Source organism: Miniopterus natalensis, chromosome 22, assembly GCF_054644295.1.
Source record: "Miniopterus natalensis isolate mMinNat1 chromosome 22, mMinNat1.hap1, whole genome shotgun sequence".
Classification (NCBI taxonomy): domain Eukaryota; kingdom Metazoa; phylum Chordata; class Mammalia; order Chiroptera; family Miniopteridae; genus Miniopterus; species Miniopterus natalensis.
Window position 1 is genome coordinate 5,163,837 of NC_142102.1, and position 21,814 is coordinate 5,185,650.

General features: G+C 53.1%; 2 protein-coding genes across 3 annotated transcripts in view; one reads left to right on the top strand and one right to left on the bottom strand.

Moving 5' to 3' along the window:
* Positions 1 to 1,106: 1,106 nt before the first annotated feature.
* Positions 1,107 to 2,987, top strand: KLHL25 (kelch like family member 25). Its single transcript, XM_087829242.1, has one exon. The coding sequence runs from the start codon at positions 1,108 to 1,110 to the stop codon at positions 2,875 to 2,877; it is 1,770 nt and encodes a 589-aa protein (XP_087685368.1). The 5' UTR covers position 1,107; the 3' UTR covers positions 2,878 to 2,987.
* Positions 2,988 to 8,845: 5,858 nt separating this feature from the next.
* AKAP13 (A-kinase anchoring protein 13) overlaps positions 8,846 to 21,814 on the bottom strand; it is a 201,787-nt gene continuing 188,818 nt past the window's right edge. For both annotated transcript variants that reach the window (XM_016209595.2, XM_016209600.2), the window contains 8 exons: positions 21,450 to 21,644; positions 20,649 to 20,810; positions 20,147 to 20,217; positions 19,632 to 19,676; positions 17,155 to 17,205; positions 15,977 to 16,426; positions 14,049 to 14,382; positions 8,846 to 13,303 (listed from right to left, as the gene is read on the bottom strand). In XM_016209595.2, the coding sequence (XP_016065081.2) occupies positions 13,254 to 13,303; positions 14,049 to 14,382; positions 15,977 to 16,426; positions 17,155 to 17,205; positions 19,632 to 19,676; positions 20,147 to 20,217; positions 20,649 to 20,810; positions 21,450 to 21,644 (1,358 nt within the window). In that variant the 3' untranslated portion in view covers positions 8,846 to 13,253. The remainder of the gene's footprint in view (positions 13,304 to 14,048; positions 14,383 to 15,976; positions 16,427 to 17,154; positions 17,206 to 19,631; positions 19,677 to 20,146; positions 20,218 to 20,648; positions 20,811 to 21,449; positions 21,645 to 21,814) is intronic.

Here is a 21,814-nt window from a genome sequence, read left to right on the forward strand (position 1 = left end):
GTTCCCACAGCACCGTGGAATGAGGTCTTGGGTCATTCCATCAGCTGCACTTTAATTAATTAAAGCGCTTTGGAATCTCCCAAATTCAGATGGGTGACGAGGCTGTGTCTGTGTTCACGGGATCAGCACTCTGAGCCCCGTCCCTGGCCCGGCAGAGGACAGTCCGAGGAGGTAGGAGAGGTGCGCGCAGTGTCCAGGAGCCTGGGGCCCGCTGTCAGGTGGCGAGGCCCCAAAGGCCGCAGGCTTTTCCGCCTCTTTGGCTGAGGCTTCACTGTTCCGCAGGCCCTACTGTCACCCGAGCCTTTGTCTTGGCTTCCCGGTGGGACCTCCAAACTGAGCAGGTGTGTCGTGGGTGAGCCAGTGGTCAGCTGGCCTCCCCCCACACCTTTGCTCATCCCAGCTGGGTCAGGAGGCCTCTGGGGACCCCCAGGTCTTGAGAACACTTAGGCTATGCCAGCGCTTAGGCTATGCCAGCAGCTCTTGAGATCTTTCCAAGCAAAAGGGATGAGAGGGGCCTGGCCAGCGCGGCTTGGAGCCCCGCTCACTGCAGGGCCCGCTGGAAGCCCCCAGGGAGCAAGGCTGTGCTTGGGGCAGGGGGCCCCAGTCCTTGAAAATGTTTCAAGTCCCCCTGAGGGAATCAGTCTTCTTGGGCCAATGGAGTAGAGACAGGGCGTGGAACTGGACAGCCCCAGTGGAAATCCTGCTCCAGCGCTTAGCCTCTCTGGGCCCTGGTTTAAGCTGTGGGATGGGCCACAAGAGCAGCGTCCCATTGGCTGCGATGATGTCAAGGGCACATGTTACTTAGCACTGCCATGACGCTGGCTTGAACTCGCCCAGGGGTGGCTGACATCCAGGCCAAAGACCTTTGGTTCCAGAGCTGGTCCAAACTCAAGGGAACAAAACCAGTTTTCTAAGGGCAAGGTGAAGCCAGCCTCTGCTGCTGCGTGGTCCTCAGCGATATGGTCAGTTGACATGAGGGACAGCTGAGCAGAGAAGAGGGGTGGGAGAGGGTCAGGCAGCTGGGGAGCCAGGGCCTGTGCATCCCACATCACTGCGTCTGGAGTGGCCCCTCTCACTTGTGGCCTTGTCCCCACAGGTTGGATCAGCATGTCGGTCAGTGTCCACGAGACCCGCAAGTCGCGGAGCAGCACAGGGTCCATGAACATCACGCTTTTCCACAAGGCGTCGCACCCCGACTGCGTGCTGGCGCACCTCAACACGCTGCGCAAGCACTGCATGTTCACGGATGTCACGCTCTGGGCCGGCGACCGCGCCTTCCCCTGCCACCGCGCCGTGCTGGCCGCCTCCAGCCGCTACTTCGAGGCCATGTTCAGTCACGGCCTGCGGGAGAGCCGGGACGACACGGTCAACTTCCAGGACAACCTGCACCCCGAGGTGCTGGAGCTGCTGCTGGACTTCGCCTACTCATCCCGCATCGTCATCAATGAGGAGAACGCCGAGTCGCTGCTGGAGGCGGGTGACATGCTGCAGTTCCACGACGTGCGGGACGCGGCCGCCGAGTTCCTGGAGAAGAACCTGGTCCCCTCCAACTGCCTGGGCATGATGCTGCTGTCGGACGCCCACCAGTGCCGCCGGCTGTACGAGTTCTCCTGGCGCATGTGCCTGGTGCACTTCGAGACGGTGCGGCAGAGCGAGGACTTCAACAGCCTGTCCAAGGACAAGCTGCTGGACCTCATCTCCAGCGACGAGCTGGAGACGGAGGACGAGCGGCTGGTCTTCGAGGCCATCCTCCAGTGGGTGAAGCATGACCTGGAGGGGCGGAAGGCCCACCTGCCCGAGCTGCTCCGGAGCGTGCGCCTGGCCCTGCTGCCGTCCGACTGCCTGAAGGAGGCCATGTCCAGCGAGGCCCTGCTCATGGCGGACGAGCACACCAAGCCCATCATAGACGAGGCTCTCCACTGCAAGACCAAGATCCTGCAAAACGACGGCGTGGTCACCAGCCCCTGCGCCCGGCCACGCAAGGCGGGCCACACGCTGCTCATCCTGGGCGGCCAGACCTTCATGTGCGACAAGATCTACCAGGTGGACCACAAGGCCAAGGAGATCATCCCCAAGGCGGACCTGCCCAGTCCCCGGAAGGAGTTCAGCGCCTCGGCAATCGGCTGCAAGGTCTACGTGACCGGGGGCAGGGGCTCCGAGAACGGGGTCTCCAAGGACGTGTGGGTGTACGACACTGTCCACGAAGAGTGGTCCAAGGCGGCCCCCATGCTGATTGCCCGCTTCGGCCACGGCTCAGCCGAGCTGGAGAACTGTCTCTACGTGGTAGGGGGACACACGTCCCTGGCAGGCGTCTTCCCAGCCTCCCCTTCTGTGTCCCTGAAGCAGGTGGAGAAGTACGACCCCGGGGCTAACAAGTGGACGATGGTGGCCCCATTGAGGGACGGCGTCAGCAACGCGGCGGTGGTGAGCGCCAAGCTGAAGCTCTTCGTTTTTGGAGGGACCAGCATCCACCGGGACATGGTGTCCAAAGTCCAGTGCTACGACCCCTCGGAGAACCGGTGGACGATCAAGGCCGAGTGCCCCCAGCCGTGGCGGTACACAGCCGCTGCCGTGCTGGGCAGCCAGATCTTCATCATGGGAGGCGACACGGAATTCACGGCCGCCTCCGCCTACCGCTTCAACTGCGAGACCAACCAGTGGTCGAGGATCGGGGACATGACCGCCAAGCGCATGTCCTGCCATGCCCTGGCCACAGGCAACAAGCTCTATGTGGTGGGGGGCTACTTCGGGACCCAGAGATGTAAGACCCTGGACTGCTATGACCCCACTGCGGACACGTGGAGCTGCATCACCACCGTGCCCTACTCACTCATCCCGACGGCCTTCGTCAGCACCTGGAAGCACCTGCCTGCCTGAGGAGCACCTGCAGAGCCAGGTGAGCCCTTAGCACCCGGGCCTATTCCCACTCCGGGTAGAGGTCAGTGGCTTCCCGGGAGGGCCAGGTGGGGCAGCAGGTGACTGGGGGGCTCTGGGACCCTTTTTCAGAGCCAAAGCCTGGCTTTGCGCCTTCCTTGCAGTTGACCTTGAGCAAAGCAGGTGACCCCTCTGCCAGGTGGGGCAGCGGTCTTAGGCTGGCGAGGTGGCTTCCAGACATGGCCGCACATCACAATCACCAGGGGGCTTTCCACAGCTCTGAGTTGTTTAGGCCAACCCACCAAGTCTGAGGGCACTCTCTCCATGCGACAGTGTCCTCACTTCTGACACCAGCTGCAGGATAGGGGCTTCCCAGAACCACCCTCAGATTCACGCATCACTGGAAGGCCTCCCATAATGCACTGAGGCTGTTATGTTCACGATTATGGTTTATTACGAGCAATGATACGCACAGAATGTTGCCAACCAGCAACACTCACTCAAGCCTTCATATCTAGTTTTTATCAAGGCCCCAGCACTTAGGCAGGATCACTTGATTGCCCCTGGTTACTCTGTCTCCAGGTCAACTGGTACAGCATAACCTAGAGCCCCCACCCTAAATCACATGATGTCCCCACCCCCACCCTGAGCCAACACGCTGCTATCAGGTGTGACATAGATCACCTCCCAGAACCAGGGGCAAAGGCCAGACTTCTGGACAAGGACTCATTTTCTGCCACACAAAAGGCCACACCCCAGGCCAGCTGAGCCAGGGCCTCTAGTGTGCAGCCAAGGTGAGACCCGCCCCCGGGTCCTGAGAGAAAGGAAAGGGGAGATGCTAGTGCTGTGGGGCTTTGCGCCACTGAGGCAGCGGCGCCTGGGGCTGCACTGCCTCTTACCTGCTGGATGAATGGAGACGCAGGTTTCCCGGAGGACCCAGCCTGCCCGGGCGGAGGGCTCGCTTTTCTTTGCCCTTTCCGAGGCAGCGTGAGGCCTTCCTTGGCGTCCGTGCGATGGGGCGTGATTCCCACTCCTTCTCTGTTGCTCTGCAGGCTCTGCGCGTTTCTCCCTGCCCCACGGCTGCAGCCCTGTCCCAGTGGCCCTGGCCGCCACGGTGGGAAGCTCAGCCAGCCCTGGGCCAGCACTCCGAGTGGCCGGAAGCCGACCCCACCAGTTCTGGGAGCATTGGCCTGGGGAGCTATTCTGAGTTTTAAACAAGAGGAGAGAAGCCGTCTCCAGCACCAGTGTGTCTGCCTGAGGCTTTTTCTACTTTGCAGTGGTTTGGGGGGAGAAGATATTCCAGAGGGGCGAGCACTGACACCAGGACTCTCTCGGACTCCAGGAGGAAAACATGTTTGCAGAGCTTTGAGGTCACCTGTTCCACCAAGTCCTAATGTCACCCAAAGAGGACATCCCAGGTCTCAGGGAAACAGGACCCAGCAGAAGTTACCAAGGAGAAAACCGAGGATACATTTTATAATGGACAGAAACCTGCAGGGTGTCCTCAGTGACATCCACAAGGCTTCAATAGCAGATGACACCCACGCCACAGCCGGGTTAAAAAGTAAGTCTCTGGGTCCCTCCCCAGAGCTGGGCTTGCCCTCGGTGTCCTTGCTACCTCCCAGTCAGGCTGGCCATGCCCAGGTGCAGACACATGCTCCTGCCCAGTCCACACAGGACCCAGGACCTTGGGTGACATATGCTGCTAGACAAGGGGATGCCCTTGAGGGCATCCCCATCGCCTCCTCTCCTCTGAGTACAAGACAAGGAGCAGCAGTGACCAGTCTCCTGATGGGACCACACCCATCTTCAGATTGTGGCCCTCCCCTTCAAGATGAGCAGCAGATAGGAGCTGGCGACCCAGAGGGACTCCAGGGTGCCCACTGGTGCAGGACGCGTGTGTGTGTGGAGGCCAGCAATGAGGTCACCAAGCCCAGTCAGCACCCGCTGGCCTCTGGCATCCCGGTCTTCCAGCTGGTAACTGGATCTGGCCCATTTGCCCCCCAAGCTCACAAAGCAAGCACAGTCCCATGAGAACTGCCAGACATCTGTTCACCGTTTTTACCTTCCAAGTCACTGGGTCCCTCCCTCATCAGCATATCCTCATCTGGAGAGGTCAGCACCTCCTAGCGGCCACCCTGACACCTAGTGTGAGAGTTTCTGGCTCACCCCTTGCTCACCCCGATGTGCCACCAGTCGGGGAGGGGGCTGTTGGTGCCTTGGCCAAAACCTGTGGCTCCCGCCTGCCCTCTGCGCAGTGCTCCCTGGCTGGTTCAGGGCCAGGCACCAAAGCGGGGCCACATCACATGCCAGCTGCTTTCCGTGATTCAGCCCTGCCCCTCACAGGACCTCCACGTGGGCACTAGTCCTTTGGCCTTCTCTTGGGGACTCAAATGTTCACCCACTGATGAGCACCAGCTGCCACTCGGGCATGTTCTGAGAGCAGAAGGCACACCTCCGGTCTTCAGCCCCCACAGACGCTCTCGGGCCTGAGCCTCCCTGCAGCCACGGGCTCCAGTCCCAGGAGCTGGCTGGCGGGGGGCCTGTGGGGTGCTGAGCTGAGCTAAGCACACTCCTCACAGCATAAAGTACCTCGAGGTGCTTTCCCTGACTGTTGTTATTTTTTCTGTTTCTGAGTTAATAAATGAATTGAGAACATTCTTGCTTTCTTTCGGTTCTGGGGGCCTGTCTTGGGGAACACAGTCACGGGCTGACTTCAGTCTTCACCCCACCAGGCAGGGCTCGGGGTCTCCCCCTCCTGTGGACTTGGGTAGGCCCATTCCAGGGACCCACAGGCTCCCACGTCACAGCTCCCCTTTATTCAGGTTATTTCAGGCCCAGAAGCCTTTCAGTGGCTTTTGCTGTAGAATCCTGACACTTCCCCATTCTCCTGAGAGTCACTCTCATGGAAAACTCATGTCGTGAGCTCGCACTTGAAAATTAATTCCATTCATCTCCATGCCCCTGATAATGTGCTGGAGCTCCCAGGTGACACTCATTTGTGTGAAAATAAGCACATTAAGGCGGGCGCAATTACTCCGGTAGTTACCGCAACACAGCCCGTGTAATGCTTGTTCACCTGCTGCCCTTTCACGCCTTCGTGGCTGTTGTGAACTCGAGAATGTGTGCACAGGGGAGGCACGTCCAGGCCCCGTGCAGGCCAGCACTGTCCCTGCCGTGCCATCCCCTCCCAGAAGCAGTCTGAGCTGTGCCCTGGGCTCCCGCTGGCGCCTCTGCAGACGACGTGTGTTCTCCCACCCAGGTGGGTGAGGCCGGCTGGGCCCAGGTTCCAGCTCTCCTGGTATGCGGGCGACTTTGCTTGTAAGGTCCCTTCCCTCCTCAGGTACATGAAGAGGTTACTAGACTTCCTTCAACAATGTCTGCTTCCTTTGCGCCATCATGATGGAAGCTTCCAGCTAATTCGTGTGTTAGAAAAGTTAACTAGAAAGTAGTCCAGATTTTGGAGGGGGAGTCAAAGGAAACCCCATTAGAAATACATTTGCCTTTTAGCCCTGGCTGCCAGGAAGCCCAGAGCCGACTGAGTTTCAGCACAGAGGCTACGGTTTCCCTCTTGGCACCAGTGATTCCTCCCCCTTCCATGGCCTGGATTTGCATGTCCCCAGCCACCCTGTGGACATGGTTACTGCAATCAGAGGACCCAGCTTCTACGCGGAAAGTGCAGTCTTAATTAAGAAACTGGCTTTGGCTTCCTGATTTTGAGACTTTTTGAGAGGCTGACTGCACCCAGTGGTCTCCCAGCTTTTGTCCACAGCCCCCTCTCGGCGGGGGACCCCCCCTTGGCCCCCTCCCAAGCTCCTCACCACAGCCCCACTCCAGTTGGTGCAGGGAGCATGTTTCAGGTGGCCAGTGTCCCCTCCTTTGAGCACAGAGACAAAGCAAAGTTGTCCAGGCAACTGCCCAGCTCCAACTCTGAAGCTGGGGGTGGGGTGGGAAGTTCAGGAACCCTCAAAGGCGAGGGGCAAGAGGAAGAAAGAACAAAGCAGGCCTGGCTTTCAGCTGGTCTGTTCCCAGGAGCCAATTCAAGTCACTCCCCTTCCCCCCCATCAGCTCTCCCACGGAGGCCTTCCTGGGACCCTCTTCCCACAGCCCCTCCAGATACGGTTTCCCAGGAAGAAGGCAAGTTTCACAAAGGTGCCAGGAGGCAGGGGCAGTCCCAACTTCAGTGGGGACTATTTCTAGCTGTGTAGAGCAGCAATTAGCATATGAAAGGAGGCCAGCGGGGCCTGGGGACAGGCCAGGCTGTAACTTAGATACCAAATGTGGCTGGAGACTTGGGCGGGGAAGCCAGTGGGGCCCTGCAACCCACATTCCCTGAATCTGGGGCACACGTCAACTCCTCCCAAGCCCCCACCCCCTTTCCCACTGCGCCTCCTCTCAGGACACCCACGGGGTGGGCAGGGATTGCCTCACCATCCTAAGGTGACCCGAAAGGAATTCCTAAGCATCCAAGAACAGGAACTGTGGTGGGGGAGGCCTCTTGGAGGGGCTTCTCACTGACAAGGTGGCATCCAGGACCCAAGGCTTCTCAGGGATGAGGTGACTGATGCCCCCCAGTGACAGGAGTTCCCAATCTTATTTCTGATGCTCTGCAGCTCAGCTGACCTCAGTCCTGCTTGTTTCTGCTTCTGCAGAAAACAAAAAAAACCTGTGCACTGCGTTTTTTTTTTCCCATCCCCTGCAAGCTCTTTTCTGGACTCGTTGGCCTCCTTTTATTTCTGACTCAGATTTCTGTCCTGTGGCATTAGTTACCACACTTCCTGTCCGGGCACAGCCTTTGCTGCAACACCCAATCTAAGGCCATTTGTAGACCACGGGCTCTCCCTTGGGCATGGGATCCGCAAACAGGAAAATGCCTCTTCTGTTTAAGCCACTCAGTGGGCAGGTCTGCACTGCGGCTGAGGCTCTGGGCACAGCAGTGTCCCTCAGGAGCAGGAGGGACCCACAGCCCTGTCGAACGGCTGTCCAGTGCTCTTGGAACCCTGAGCGCTTTGCGCGTCTGCTGCTCTGGAACGATGGATGGACCTCCTCGCTTCTGCCTCCCAGGCAGAGCCCGTCCCTGGCTCTGACCCCACAACCATGGGAGGTCAGGGGAGCTGCTGTCCGGCCTGCTGAGTGGGACAGGCATTCAGGAGGGTAGGGGACTGCTGCGGCGGCAGTGACAGGCAAGGGTAGTGAGTGAGCGAGAAGGGACCAGTATGTCACTGGCTTGTGGGGAGACAGCCGTTGCCAAGGTGAGAGAAGACTCCTAAGAAATCGGTGCACTTCCAAGTTCACTGGAAAAGGGAAGATGCTTGGCTCTCTGGAAGGACTTTCGTCTTCTTCATGGCTGAGTGAGGAGCTCACAAGGGGCAGGTCCCAGGCAGCTTTGCATGACATCATGGGGCACAGTCCCCAGGGTCCAGGGGACTCGGGGACCTTTCGCAGGTACAGCATGCTCAGCCTCAGGAGCAGGCAGCGCGGGCTCCTACAGGCCGGGGTGTTTCAGCGATTTCTCGGTGGGGCCCCCAGCACTCTCCGAGCAAATCGAGTTAATGCCCCCGGAGCTGGAGGCAGATAAGATTGCTCTTCCGGAATGAGGTTTTGGCAGCTGCCCCGTTTGGGGGTGCGATGGGGTGGAAAGTTGGCAAAGGCAAACTGACATTAATAGTTTTACATAGTAGAATCTATGTCAAAGGACACGTTTTACTACACTGATTTAACTGGAAAGAGTTATGGCACTTGGCACCCCCGGGGTTTTGGGGCCCGGCTGTAAGAAAGAGTGGGAGTCCCTAAGGAACCACTTAGTGCTTCAGGATCTCCTTCTGGTTCCTGTCTCCAACACAGAAACTGGTTTCACTGGGGAGAAGGCTCTCCTTGCACAGCTGGGGCGGGCGCTCCCCCCTTTACCAGGAACCCAGGGTATCTCTCCAGGAAGCCCGGACCCAGGCGGACAGGAACACATCAGCCACAGTCGAGACCTGGAGACTATTTATTTTTTCAAAAGGTTGAGGGGGACTTTACAAGAATCTAAAGCCAATAACTAGACAGGGAGATAAATAAAATACAAAGCCAGTATGTTGTGGCAAAGTCCCAGAAAACACTGAAAAAAATCTTTACAGTTTAAAACTGCTTTACTTTATACATAATTACAAATTAATATACAGCATCTGAGTTTTAACCCCTTATTTAATAGGATTGAGCACAGAAACGTTCACATAGCATTTGGAACGAACGAAAGCAGAGGTATAGGTGTACGCAGTCACCCTCCTGCATACCCTGGCATCCGCCGTGCCCTACGGGGTACGTGACACACAGGAAACCACAGGCTGAACCGTGACCACAGGGCGGGTCCCTGTCAGTGTGCTCTCGCTGCTCTTCCTGTAAGGCGGCTGCAAAAAGCAGAGGAGTTCAAGCGCGGTGAAAACCGGGGTGCGCAGAGGCCGGAGGTCCGGATCCTCCGGCTCACAGCAGGGAGGCCCCCAGCACAGGCTGGGCTCGGACTGGTGTCTGGAACAGGTCAGCATGGTCTGTGGCAAGAGAGACTTGAACTGCTTGGGTCTGCCCATCTTTAAACCTCAGCAAGATGGAGAAAATAATTCCAAGGCCTGACAGCTTTTGACGAATTAAATTAGATGTTTTGTTTTTTTTCCTTTTACGGCAGCATTAAAATACTTTTCATTTTAAAACCTGGCCAGCAGGCAGTAGACTCCGAAGCTCTGGTTAACTAGGAATGTTATGCTACGTTGAAAGAAGGAAGAACCAACGCGAAAGAAACTCTTTGCCCCCTCCTGTCTCTTCAGGTCAGTTAGAGCAACAGCACTGGGCTGGACCCAAGCCAGTCAGGACCCTTGTCGTGTGTCAAAGGGTCCTGCTGAAGGAGGCTCACCTCCCTCTCAACCTCTGCCAAGCACCACTCACCCTGCAAGCTGATTTCTGGGCTCCACATTCCAAGGGCACCCAAACATGACAGAGGAGGGGGTGATGCCCTTTGTCACTGTCCCCTCCAAGCCACCTTCTTTACGGCCACTTGAGCCCACTCACCAGGACCGTCTCTCTAAACCCCTCCCAGGGCTTGGCTGTCCTGTGGGCACCTCTGGCAGCCCATCAATACGGGAGGACACTGCTGCTCCAACGTCAATACCAACATCCTTGGGAAGAAAGAGTCAGCTACGGAAAAAAAGCCTCCGAGAGAAAAGGCTGAAACAGAAACTACTGTGAACAGCAACTTCTGGACCAAGTTCTGGCCTCTAAGGTTATGGTTCTAACTTTTATTTAAGGCAGAGCCTATTTTATTAAACCCCTACACCCTATATCCCTGCCCCAGTAAAGGTCCAACAAACCCCAAGGGTCTTAAACATTTGTGCTCACTGCTGCTAATGCCGGGGGCTTGGGAAGGTAACAGACAAGGGAGCAAATGAGCAAAGGGACAACTTTCAGTGGTTATCACCCTGAGACTTAAGAGGAAAAAAGGTAGGATTCGTACCTTTTCCAAAAAAATCTTGATACAGATTTCCTGCCCACAGGTAACTGTCATGCAGGTAGAGGATGGGATGTTGGCAAAGGCTGAATTATGGCAACTTGCATGTTTTTAGCCCCCCATTTTCAAAACAGTAAATAGTTGACATAGTTGTCACAAAAATGAAGCCAGCTGAAGACAGCATGTAAAGTGCACGTGTCACCCAAATAGGATGACAATTACTGAGATGATCTAATTGGGAGAAGGTGCATCCTCCTTCCAGAAAACTCACTAGATTCTGGAAACCTGGGGACTCTGGAAGGTGTCTTCCTGTCCCCCCAAAACTTAAACACATTGTTGGGCACCTGGTTTCTTGAGCTTGATGGAAAAGTATAGCTTCCTCTCTGAGGACGCCACAGGGAACTGAATGAGTCACCCTAGAAGACAACCCCTTCCCACAGGAAAGAAACCCAAACAGAGCTTAGACTCTGTGACCCAGCAGTTCTCAAGGTCATTAGCACAAGTACAGCAGCAAAAATCCAGGGAGTGCCTCAAGCACAGCAACAAAATCCCCAAGTTCAATTTCAAAGGGGAGAGATGACAGAGGCATGGAGAAGCAAGGGTCGGGGACTCTGAAATCAAGCTGGGCAGCCACACACAGAACTCAGTGTCCTCGGCGCCTCTGCAGGAGCATGTGTGACAGCCAATCTCATCGGCACGAAGCCCTTCCTGTTTCAAGCCCAGAACACAGGGGGCCTGGCCCACATCCACCCAGAGGAAGAATCTGAGTCTTCATCTGCCAGTGCCTTCCTTCCTAGCAGAGCGGTCTCTCTGTGTGACATGAAGCCACAGGGGTAACTCCAGCAGGTGAGAAGGACAGACAAGTGAGCTCCACGCAGCTCCGGGGAAAGCAAGCCAGGGCAGGCACGGCCGTAACTCGAAGCTGTGGGGACTGGCGGAAGGAAGCAACTTAGCTTTTTGCTGTTTAGGGTCTTTGGGGTGGGGGGTGTACACATGATTTTGAGAGAAAAATCAGTTGGTTTTTTTCCTCAACTCTATTATTGAAGGGTAAGAAATCTTGATGATAAAAATAGGCAAATGTCCCTTACAGGTGGCAAGTTTCTTAACTCTCAAGCAAAAAGACATCCCTTGGTCAAAGAATGGGGTGGGGTAGGAGGGGGGAAGGAAAGGAATCCTTCCTGAACCTTAATTTCTTTGGGGCCTTCAAGGCACCCTGCAGGCTCTGAGGAGTGCGCAGCTGCCGCTGTTCATGCTCCGCAGTGATCAGATAGTTGGAACCGTTGGGACAGTGTGCTCACCCTTAGCACACAGACACACACACACACACACAATAAATAAAACAAGTCTAAGCTAACAATTTTAAACCAGACCTCTTTCAAGTAAACTGAAAGATAAATATCTCCACCTGCAAGGCCAGCTTGCAATTCATCAACAAGCACCAAGTTACAGATTTTTTGTTTTTTAAAAAGTATGGTCAAAGACTCATGCTCCTGAGGGGCCGAAAGCAGGAATCAAAGGCCACATGGAAAGCACAGATTTCCCAGTGTGTCCCCTCCTGGGGAGCTACCGGCGCGGCAGGTGTGGCGCCTCAGAGGAAAACGTCGCCCATGAACCGTCGTCTCCTCCCAGCTAGTGGCGAGCTGAAGGCAAACACAGATCCAAACACAGAGGAAAAGCAGGAGCGAAGGAAAAAACATAAAACAGGCAGCATCTGAGGCATCTTCAAGGGGCACAGAACAGTAACCGACAGACCTTTAGACTTTAAAAAAAATTGTAAGGAATTCAATTTTGCCGAGGCCTCCTGACACAGAATGAGAACCTTCCCGGCCCGGCCTTTGCTCGTATGTCCTGGTGGAAACCACTACGCATGTGCTCAAAACCTTCAGCTGACTATGTCTCGGCCGGCTGTCCTAGCGCAGGGGCGGGGACAAGCTCGCTGCAGAAGCAGGTGGCCTCTATGGGTGGAGAGCCGACGGAGGCCACCGTCTCCCACAGGGAGGCCCAGGCAGGAACAGCTTCCCTTGCGGAGCCATCGCAAGGTCTCAGGAATATTGCCAGAAGGCTATGGCCACTTCCGAATGGTCAGCGACAACCAAAAAGTGTCACACTGCAGGGATAAAAATGAGGCGGCATCTCTACTTCATATGCGCTCAGAATACGTGGGCAAACACCTTGGAAAGCCAGTGCAGAATTTCTTCCAGAATTGACTATTGAAATTAGATACTTTCTTTGGGCAAATGAAAGATCAAAATCAAGATGGTACAGATCATATGCTTTTAAACATATCAAGTCTTTTCTCACTGGTTTCCACAAGTGTTTATCATCCCTTCTAAAATGAAATGAGAAACACATGCAAATGGGGGGGGGGGGGGGAGAGAGACACTGCCACAGACACTTAGCAGGCGAGATGCCAGGCACCCGCACGCCGCCTGAGCAGTGCTCTGGGACAGACTGCGTGATTCTGCCGACTCCAGGTGTGTACACAGACAGGTTACTGTATGTGCACACATACAAAGTCCACACTACCTGTTGTTGGATTTTCAGTTCTGTTCCCCAAAATGGAAGGCAGCCAGCATTTCATACCTCATTTGGAAACATTCTTTCAGCTTTTAGGAATTCCTGACATGGCAAAACCATCACCTAGACTTCTGGGGACACTACTCTCAGTGTAACATCCACAGAAGGGCTGGCCCCAACCCACGAGTCATTGGCAGTCACCAGGGTGGGTAAGTCTGGGGCCTCCCCACCCACCCAGATGCTCGGGGCCATCTGTTTCTCAAGTCCATGACCTGAGCAGTGCGGAGGAGGGACACCTGAACAGCATGATGTGAACATGAGAGTGCGAGCACGCAGGGACAGCCAGAGAGGTGGGGTCAATGACACAGCCAGCAGGAGAGAGGGGTCAGCAGAAGATCTCTTCACCCTCTGCCGGCACTTCTGACGCAGGGCCATCTGGAAAAGGGGACACAATAAGGAAAAAGAAATTCAGAAAAAACTCCATCTTTTCCTCCCCAAACACAAGTCTTCTGAGGCACAAACATGATAGGCTGGTGGGCCGACAACTTTCCATGAATGAGGCTGTGACATCTTTCCCTCTCCACTGCTCCTTTAACTCAGCGGCAGCACTAGACTTCCTACTCCTAACAGGCCAGGAAACAAACGTCTCCTCCCCTCCCAGAGGGAGCGCATTCCCAGTGAGGAGCGGAGCAGCATCCAGGGAGGGGCCTCGCTGCGGACTAATCACAAGCTGTGGCAGCAGGCGAGGCGGCTACTCTCTGAGCCTCAAGTTCCTGATCTGCCTTGGAGTCAGCAACGCCTCCCTCACATCACTTCCAGGAGTCAGCGCGATCTCGGAAATGCTTACCGAGTGCGAGTTACTAGGATCAATTACTGGACAGGCTGAGAAAGGCAGGGAAGACGGGGCTTGCTCCCTTCAGGCGGGTCTGCTCTCCTTCACTAGACGACAGACGCCCACAAACGAGCCCTGCCCCCTACTCTGCGCGCACGGGCCACACTGAGCAGCTGGCGTTCTCGCCCCCCCATTGATGCCTCGGTCCTTTGCGGGAGCAGCAAGTGGGTTTGGTGAGAAGGAGAACAGTTTGACTTTTATACACCTGAATGCCCCCTTTCATGAACCTGCCCCAGGCCACTAATATTCCCCCCTGCGTAGGACCCAGGGAGACGGTGGGACACTCACCACCAGACGGGGAGCGGCCTCCTTTGCTCTTCTTTTTCTTCTCCTTCTTGTCCTTGGGCTTCGCTAATCCAAACAGGCGGGAGGGAGCAGCTGTGGGCACCGGGGTCTGGCCTGGACCCTCGGACACTTTGCTGGTTTGGCTGGTAGAACTCAGTATGTGAAAAGGCCCCTTATCTTTGTGCGTCCGAGAAATGCTATTCCGTTTTGGGGACACTGAGAGTTCTGAGTCCAACGACCCTGATTTGGCTATCGAAGGTGCAGGTGGCAAGGGGGACTCCTCAGGGCTGGGGAGGAAGGAGGGGATCCGCAGCACCTTGGTGTGTTGATGTGAAACCTGCACATGGGCGAGAGAAGGGGTTTACTCAGAGGCTGCAGCACCCGCGCCCACTCGGTGGATGTCAGCCGGGGGGGTCAGCTCGGCGGGACACACTTCCCTGGACTCCACAGTCCTCAATGTAGAGAGACTCGGAACTCCTTTACTGCCCTCCCCCAAGCAGTATCTATGAAACTGTCAAAAATATCACCTTTGACACCATTACTATTTTTACTTCATGCACTTAATGTCTGCATCATAAAGAATTAATAGGTGAGGCCCGGCCGGCAGTGGCTCAGTGGTTAAGCGTCGACCCAGGATCCAGGCGATCAGGGTTCGATTCCCGGTCAGTGCACATGCCCGGGTTGCGGGCTGCAGCCGATCAATGACTCTCTCATCATTGATGTTTCTATTTCCCTCTCTCCCTCTCCTTTCCTCTCTCTGAAATCAATAAAGATATATTTAAAAAAAAAAAAAAATTAATAGGTGAGGCAGCTTAAAAAAAGATCTCCCACTCCCAGAAGAAACAGGGGAGCTGCTGGTCTGAAGAGTGATTTATACAGGGATATAGGTAATTATTTCAGAACTAAGAGATTCTAGAAGCCTATTCAGGTTAGAAGGCAGATGGAGAGTGGAGTTTACACCAAGATTCTAGTCAGGTAAAGCGAGATGACGACAGCCTAATCCATGCTGTGTCTGTGGAAGACCCACTGCCTGGACTGGGAGAGGGAGGAACCCCCCTGTGTCAAAAACAGCAGTGCAGAGCCACTGCTGCTCCCCACACGTGGCAACCTCTGCAGGGAGCAGAATTGCCCCTTCCAGAAGCTGTCAGTTTTATTTTCTTTCATGGTCAAAGTCGATCCATCAATCAAATGGCAACATGACATGAGCACCTAACAGGCGATCTGTGCACGCCCAGGCTTTCCACCCGCCCAAGCATCGCGTTCCAGAATCAGCACAGAGCCCACCCCACTGAGAGCTTGGGAGTCAGTGCTACGCAAGGCAAAGCCTTCTTCCCCCGAGCAGCAGCTACAGAAAAAGGAAATCCTCGCCGGCATCCCAAGCGCGGCTACTGTCTCTGCAGAAGAGCGGCTGCCTCCCTCCCAGGGGTGGGGTCTTCCCTGAAACTGACACCTCTGAGCCTACCACCGGGTCCTTTCAGAAAATGCCCATCAGAGCCATTTACTGCCACCTCATGCTGACCGGCATGGCGTGGTCACTTATCCTTGGTGGGTGTGTGGGTGTGTGTCTCCTCTGTCGGCTACAGGTTCCTTAGGCGGGGCCTTTCTGATTTCTCATGTGGGACAGAGCAGAGGGGTTCCCCTGAAATACCAGCTGGCTGGCCACCATTCTCTCAGACACGCAGAGGACATGCCCGTCAGCTCCGCGTGATCATTACCTTCCTCATCAACGTCTTGGAGACGAAAAAGGAGAAAAGGACCCACTTCCCTCACCTGTCCCTTCTACGTAAAAGGAGATTCTAGAACAGCAGCCTTTATATCTCCACTTACTCTCCTGGCGCTTAGAACACAGAGGGTTCTTCATGTTGTCAGTTGTCACCTGGCTGTATCAGCACCAGGTACAGCCAACCCCTTCTGCTCTTGGCCCTCCTTACCCGACAGAGGTCGCGGTCCACCTGCCTCTGGCTGAGCCGCTCCGCGTCCCGCTTCAGCTGCTCCTGCTCCCGGTCGAGCTGTTTCTGGGCAGCGCGCAGCCTCTCCAGGTCATGCTGGTAGGAGCCCTTCTTCTGCTGGAGCTCGTCCCAGCTCCTCTCCAGGTCCTGCTGCCCCCGCTGCATCTCCTCCTCGCGCTGGGCCAGCCGGGCCTCGCGCTCCTGCAGCGCCCGCTCCCGGGCCTCCCACTCGCGCTCCCGCCGCCGCTTCTCCTCCAGGTGCTGCGCCTGCTGCTTCTGCAGGTTGGCCAGGTCCTGGCGCTGCTTCTCCAGGCTGCGCTGCTTCTCCTGCTCGATGAGGGAGCTGGGGCGGGACAAGCTCCGGGTGAGCGCCCTCTCTGTCAGCATCAGCTTCTGGTCCTCGATGTAGCTGTCCTGCTGTACCACCACCCCCTGCAGAGACACACCCAGAAGAGACAGATGCACCTCTGGCCGGGAGAACAGCAAACTTCCTGTCCTGCCTGACCCCATACCCAGGGGCACTAGTCACCAACAGACTATACTCTGCCCTCATTTTTAAGCTGGTCTGAGAAAACACTCCAAGAGAACCATGGGGAGTTATCAACCAGGGACGTCAACGGAGAGGGAACTGTTTTTCGTCAAACTTGGTCCTGTGTGTCTGCAGTCACTGGCATTGCCTGGGTTGGGGACTGTGTGTGTTTTTGGAGGTGGGAGCAGGTAGGATGGGATTGGTTAGATGGTCAAGAGTGAAAGTGAGCAGAACTGGAGGATGTTCCCAGAAAGTGCTAACGAGAGGCTGTTCGGGAAGCCATGCTACCCACTCACTGCACAGATACGGGCCAGGGAGACTCATCGTGCCGAAGCCTTTCTAGGCTGAAACGGTTGCCTGCATATGTCACCGCCTAATGTGCTTTGTAGCACGGCCACGTAAGGGCTACTGCCTGACACCTGTCATCAAGTCCAGTCTTAGCAGGCTGACAGTACTCCCAACCGCTGTGTTCTGAGACCTTCCTCGCCACAAGAGCCAGTCTTCTCCAGCCCGAGGACTTCATTTACCCATAAGCAACCTACAAACTCAAAGATCCAGGCCAACAATATACCCACCCTCCTTACTGTTTTTTCTGGAAAGAAGTGAAGGGGTAAGAGAGAAAGGCACATACCTGCAAAGTGCTGAGGAGTTCGTGGAGGTGAACGATGCTCTGGACGACCTGCTGTACAGGAAACACAAGGGAAACCTCGAATCAGGACTGAGCCTCACATCCCACCACGCTGGCTGTCATCTGAGCAGAAAGTCTCCCAACACGCAGCAAGATGCTTGCATTCAAACAAATATTTTCAAACAGAAAGCACCAAAGAGAATAAATGGGTAGGAGTAGCCAAGAAAAACAAAACAAAACCAAGTAACTGTGCATGAAGGAGGGACATCAGCATGTAGTAAAATGTATTATAAAGCTCCAATTATTTTAAATGAGTGGTACAATAGTGACACACCTACCAATCCAACAGAACAAAAAGCCACGAAGCAAATCATAAGGATTTAGTACATGACATAAGCAGCATTTTTAAGTCAACTGGGGAGAATATTCAATGAATGTGCTGAAGTAATTAGCTAAATCTTTGGGGAAAAATTAAGTTTGAATCCTGGCTCACACAAAAAACATCCATACAGATTAAAATGCAAAATTGAAAATAAGAACCATATAAGAGCTATAAGAAAATAGGAAAATGTTTTCCTGATCTGGAAATAGGAAATGCTTTTCAAGGGCAGAAGCAATGATGGAAACCACACACGCAAATCTTCAACTTTCATTATGTAGAGTACAAAATTCAAAGGCAGAAAGGACAAACTGAACAGAAAGTCAGACAAAAAGATCTTTGATTTTTCTCACAGATCAGTGAGAAATGAATGCTCTCCTAGAAAAACAGGCCGGGACACAAACCTCAATTTAAAAAAGGAGAAATAGAAACAGCCAATCACATAACACTGTTAAAAAGGATTCAGCCTTGAAATTAAATAAACGCCACATAAAGAAATATCACTTGAATTCATCAAGCCAACAAAATGTCAATTAAAAAATGAAAACCCCTTATGCTGGTGAAGGAGAGATGGGCACGAGTCTCTGGCAACATGCGGAACACACTCGGCATCACCTTCCTCCGAGGGAGCAGTGTGCACGCTGAGAAGTGAAGCCTAGACAAGGATTTCTCAGCTGCATCATATACGAAGCAAAAAAAGTAGGGAGCCACCACTGGAGAGATTAAATAGACTACAGTACACACGCCATAGTCTGCAACTGTTACTGGGCACGTCCGAATAAACGTGTCCCGGGGAAATGCTTCTGGTGTGTGTTAGGAGAAAGCTGCAAGACATGAAGCTCCGAGAAGTAGTGATACAAGCTGTGTAAGCTGTGTAACACTATTTTACACTGTTCACACTCCCACAAACTTAAGACTCATCAATACACATCATGCAGAAGGAAAGGCTAGAAATAGAAGCACTGAAACACTGAACCCTAGTTATTTCTCAATGGTGGGATTATGTAAACATACACACATACATATATATATACATACATATATATATATATACATGTGTGTATGTTATTGGACATTTTTCAAATTTTCCACCATGAATATGTATTCCTTTTATAATACTTAAAACAAAAAAAACGTAATTCTCAGGCTCAGCATTTCTGAGAATACTTTTTACCCATTTAAGCTTATTCTTAAACAGAGAGAAAGAGAGAGTGAGAAAAGTCTGGATGAGCATCTGGAGTATGTAATCTTTGCTCAAATGCCTAGAAAACATGGGTCTTGAACTCTCTCTTACCTGACTCTTCTCACTGAACATAGAGGCTGTAGTCACCAAATGGAAAATTCAACAAAGAGCTAAACTTTAAGCAGCAGCGGACACCAAGAGCAACAGTCTGTGTGCGAGCAGGTCTATTTCACTTAAGGATAAACGCTGCAGGGGCTTCCTGCAGGAGACCACAGTATGGGGGCTTCCATGCCAACAAATAGAAAACAATATCCCTCTCTATTTTAGAGGAAAAGAGGAACGATTCCATCAACTTAAAATGTCAAAACAAAGCTCCTCAGGGATATAAGATACTACATTGAAAGTCAGAAGAAACACAAAGATGATCGTGAGAGGCACACCCCTACCAGGCCACTCTTGTACATGATTCCAGTCCACTTACACACAGAAGCACACACTCAGAGGCAAATCGAGTTTGGAGGAATGGAAACCTCAAGGACGACTTCCAGGGAGAGGGGGAGCCAGTGAGAGAAGTGTAGTGAACCTGCAGGATGGGTGGGCCCAGCTGAAGGAAGGTGGAGAAGACTCGAATCAGAGTCCGATCTCTGCACTAATAAGCAGGACCCCAAGGCCACTTTCAGAGGGACACACATGGTGAGTAAAAAGTGGTGCTCGAGGAAGAAAACTTGAGTCCCTGTAGGCACAATGCCAGGTGGAGCCTGGGGCGGGGGAAGGTGGGCGGAGGGCATGACAACTGCCCGTGAAGTGTGCAGAACACAGTCAGGAGCCAGCCTGTTTATACCAGCAAAAAAAAAGGAGTATTCCTAACCTAGCAATTATAATAAAATCACACTTGTCAATAGCTCATAATGTCCTTACCTCATTGTTCCTTTTAAGCATAAATGCCAGGTTAGCATTTCCACCCTATAAAACAAAAACCATGCATTTTAAAGATATGAAGCTCCTGAGGCAGGAATTATACCCGACGTGTGCCCAGGCTACGCTGCGGCCCCAGTTTCATCCTGTCCTACTACAGCCTCTCGATGCAGGGTAATAAAGATTCGAGGCTGTTACTCAAGCCCTGTAAAGAGTTCAGGTTGGTTTGGGCCATTTAAACAAACCTCTTGACGAAACTGGTCCTGCCAGGGCCGTGGTATGTGAACAACACGCTCTATGAATGTGAACACGAAGCTCTAAGCCTGAGAGGCCATGTGGCTGGTATTATGGGGACCCCTAGTTGTACTATTTTAAAAATGTCTTTCCTCTTAAAATACAGTAGGAAATAAAAACAGCAAGCCAGGCATCCAAAACAAGATCAAAGTGGACAAGTTCCAAAGACTGTGAATTCAGAGAGAAGTGCAGAGGAGGTCTTAGTGTATTTTAGGAAAAAATACCTTTTTCAGACCACTATCCGACTCCGTCCTCCGAAGATCTTGGCCGTCTTCTCCCTCCTCCTTATCTCCTCCTACACAAACAAACGATTTTATTTTTAAGTTGTAAAACAGATTCGCCAAGAAAAGAATACAATATAAAGAGCTTAGGGATATATTTCTGAATCCCACTAAAGCCAGCGAACGGGAAGCTGCTGGAGGCAGCTAAGTGCTTACTAATCATTTTTACAGACACAGAAGAGCCAAAGCAAACAGAAGGACAGGTGTTATTAGTCCTTCAGCTACAGCTTAGCTGCAGTCCCAGGAATATCATTATTATTCAAAGTGAACATGACACTGATAGAGGTTCTTAGTGTTTTGGCAGCTGGATACTTATTAGGATCTTGCTAAAACATTTATTGATGGATTGAAACAGATGAGATGGAGCTACTTGAGTACAGGCCCTTTTTAGTTCTGTGTGACAGGCGAGGACTGCCACTAAAAGCACAAATTCAACATTCCTTACCTTTGGAAGCATTCATCTGATGGCTGTCAAACCCTCCAAAAGTCTCCGCTCTCCGGGGCAAGGAAACAGGGCCAACGATGCCTTCTTGCCCAGCAGGGCTGCTGACAGCCTGCCCGAGTGTGCCTCCCAGGCTTCCACTCACTAAACTCTGAAGGATTTCCACTGGAAACAGGAAATATGCAAAGCCTGTGTTAAAAAGCTCAGATTCTTCAAAAATAAACTGTGTGGGAAAGGGATGCTGGGAGGGGGGCTGTAAATTAAATCTCACTAAACTGTAATGTCTACAAAGAGGTACTTGGACATAAAACCATAAAGATACATAAGTGATAACTGTAAAAGTCACAGTACCTGCTCTTTTCGGAGAGAGATTTGATGGGGACAGGACATGTGGAAGGGCTTTTAGGGTGTCTGGCCACATTTTATTTCTTGACCTGGGTAGTAGCTACAAGATGCTCACCTGGCCCTAGCCGGGTGGCTCCGCTGGTTGGAGCATCGTCCCACACACCAAAAGGTTGCGGGTTCAATTCCCAGTCAGAGCACATAGCTAGGATGCGGGTTTAATCCCCTGGTTAGGGTGCATATGGGAGGCAACTGATCTGTTTCTCTCTCTCTCTTTTTCCCTCCCTTCCTCTCCCTCTAAAATCAGTTTTTTTTAAAAAAAGATGCTCACCTGATAACTCACTAAAGCAAAATATCTGTTTGGGGTTTTTTTCTGTATGTGCGCTTTGTGTTACAATAAAAAGTAATGCTGTATAAACCACATTGGGGGAAAGAGAAGGGGCAACACTGAATGTAAATTACCCTCATTTATTGCACTTTTCATCAAAGGGCCTCCTTTGACAGCCTCTTCTGTGTTGGAGCGGAAAAGGGCTCTAGGGCTGTGAGTTGGGGAGCATTCCTCTGGCAAGGGGGTGCTGCACTCAGTCATGTCCCGGAAAATCATCTCCTTCTCTTCCAGCAAGAGCAGGATCTGTTGGTCCTTTTGTTGAAGTTGTTCTGCAGGATGATGGAGAAAAGGGCCGGGCATGTGACTGCTCGGTATGATTACGGCCACGCGCGCCACCCTGTGGCTATTTGTGGGACGGCAAAGAGCACAGCTTTCCCGTCTGGCCCCCTCGCCAACCCCTTCCGTCTTCCTTCTGTAATTTCTACCTAGTACCCACCCT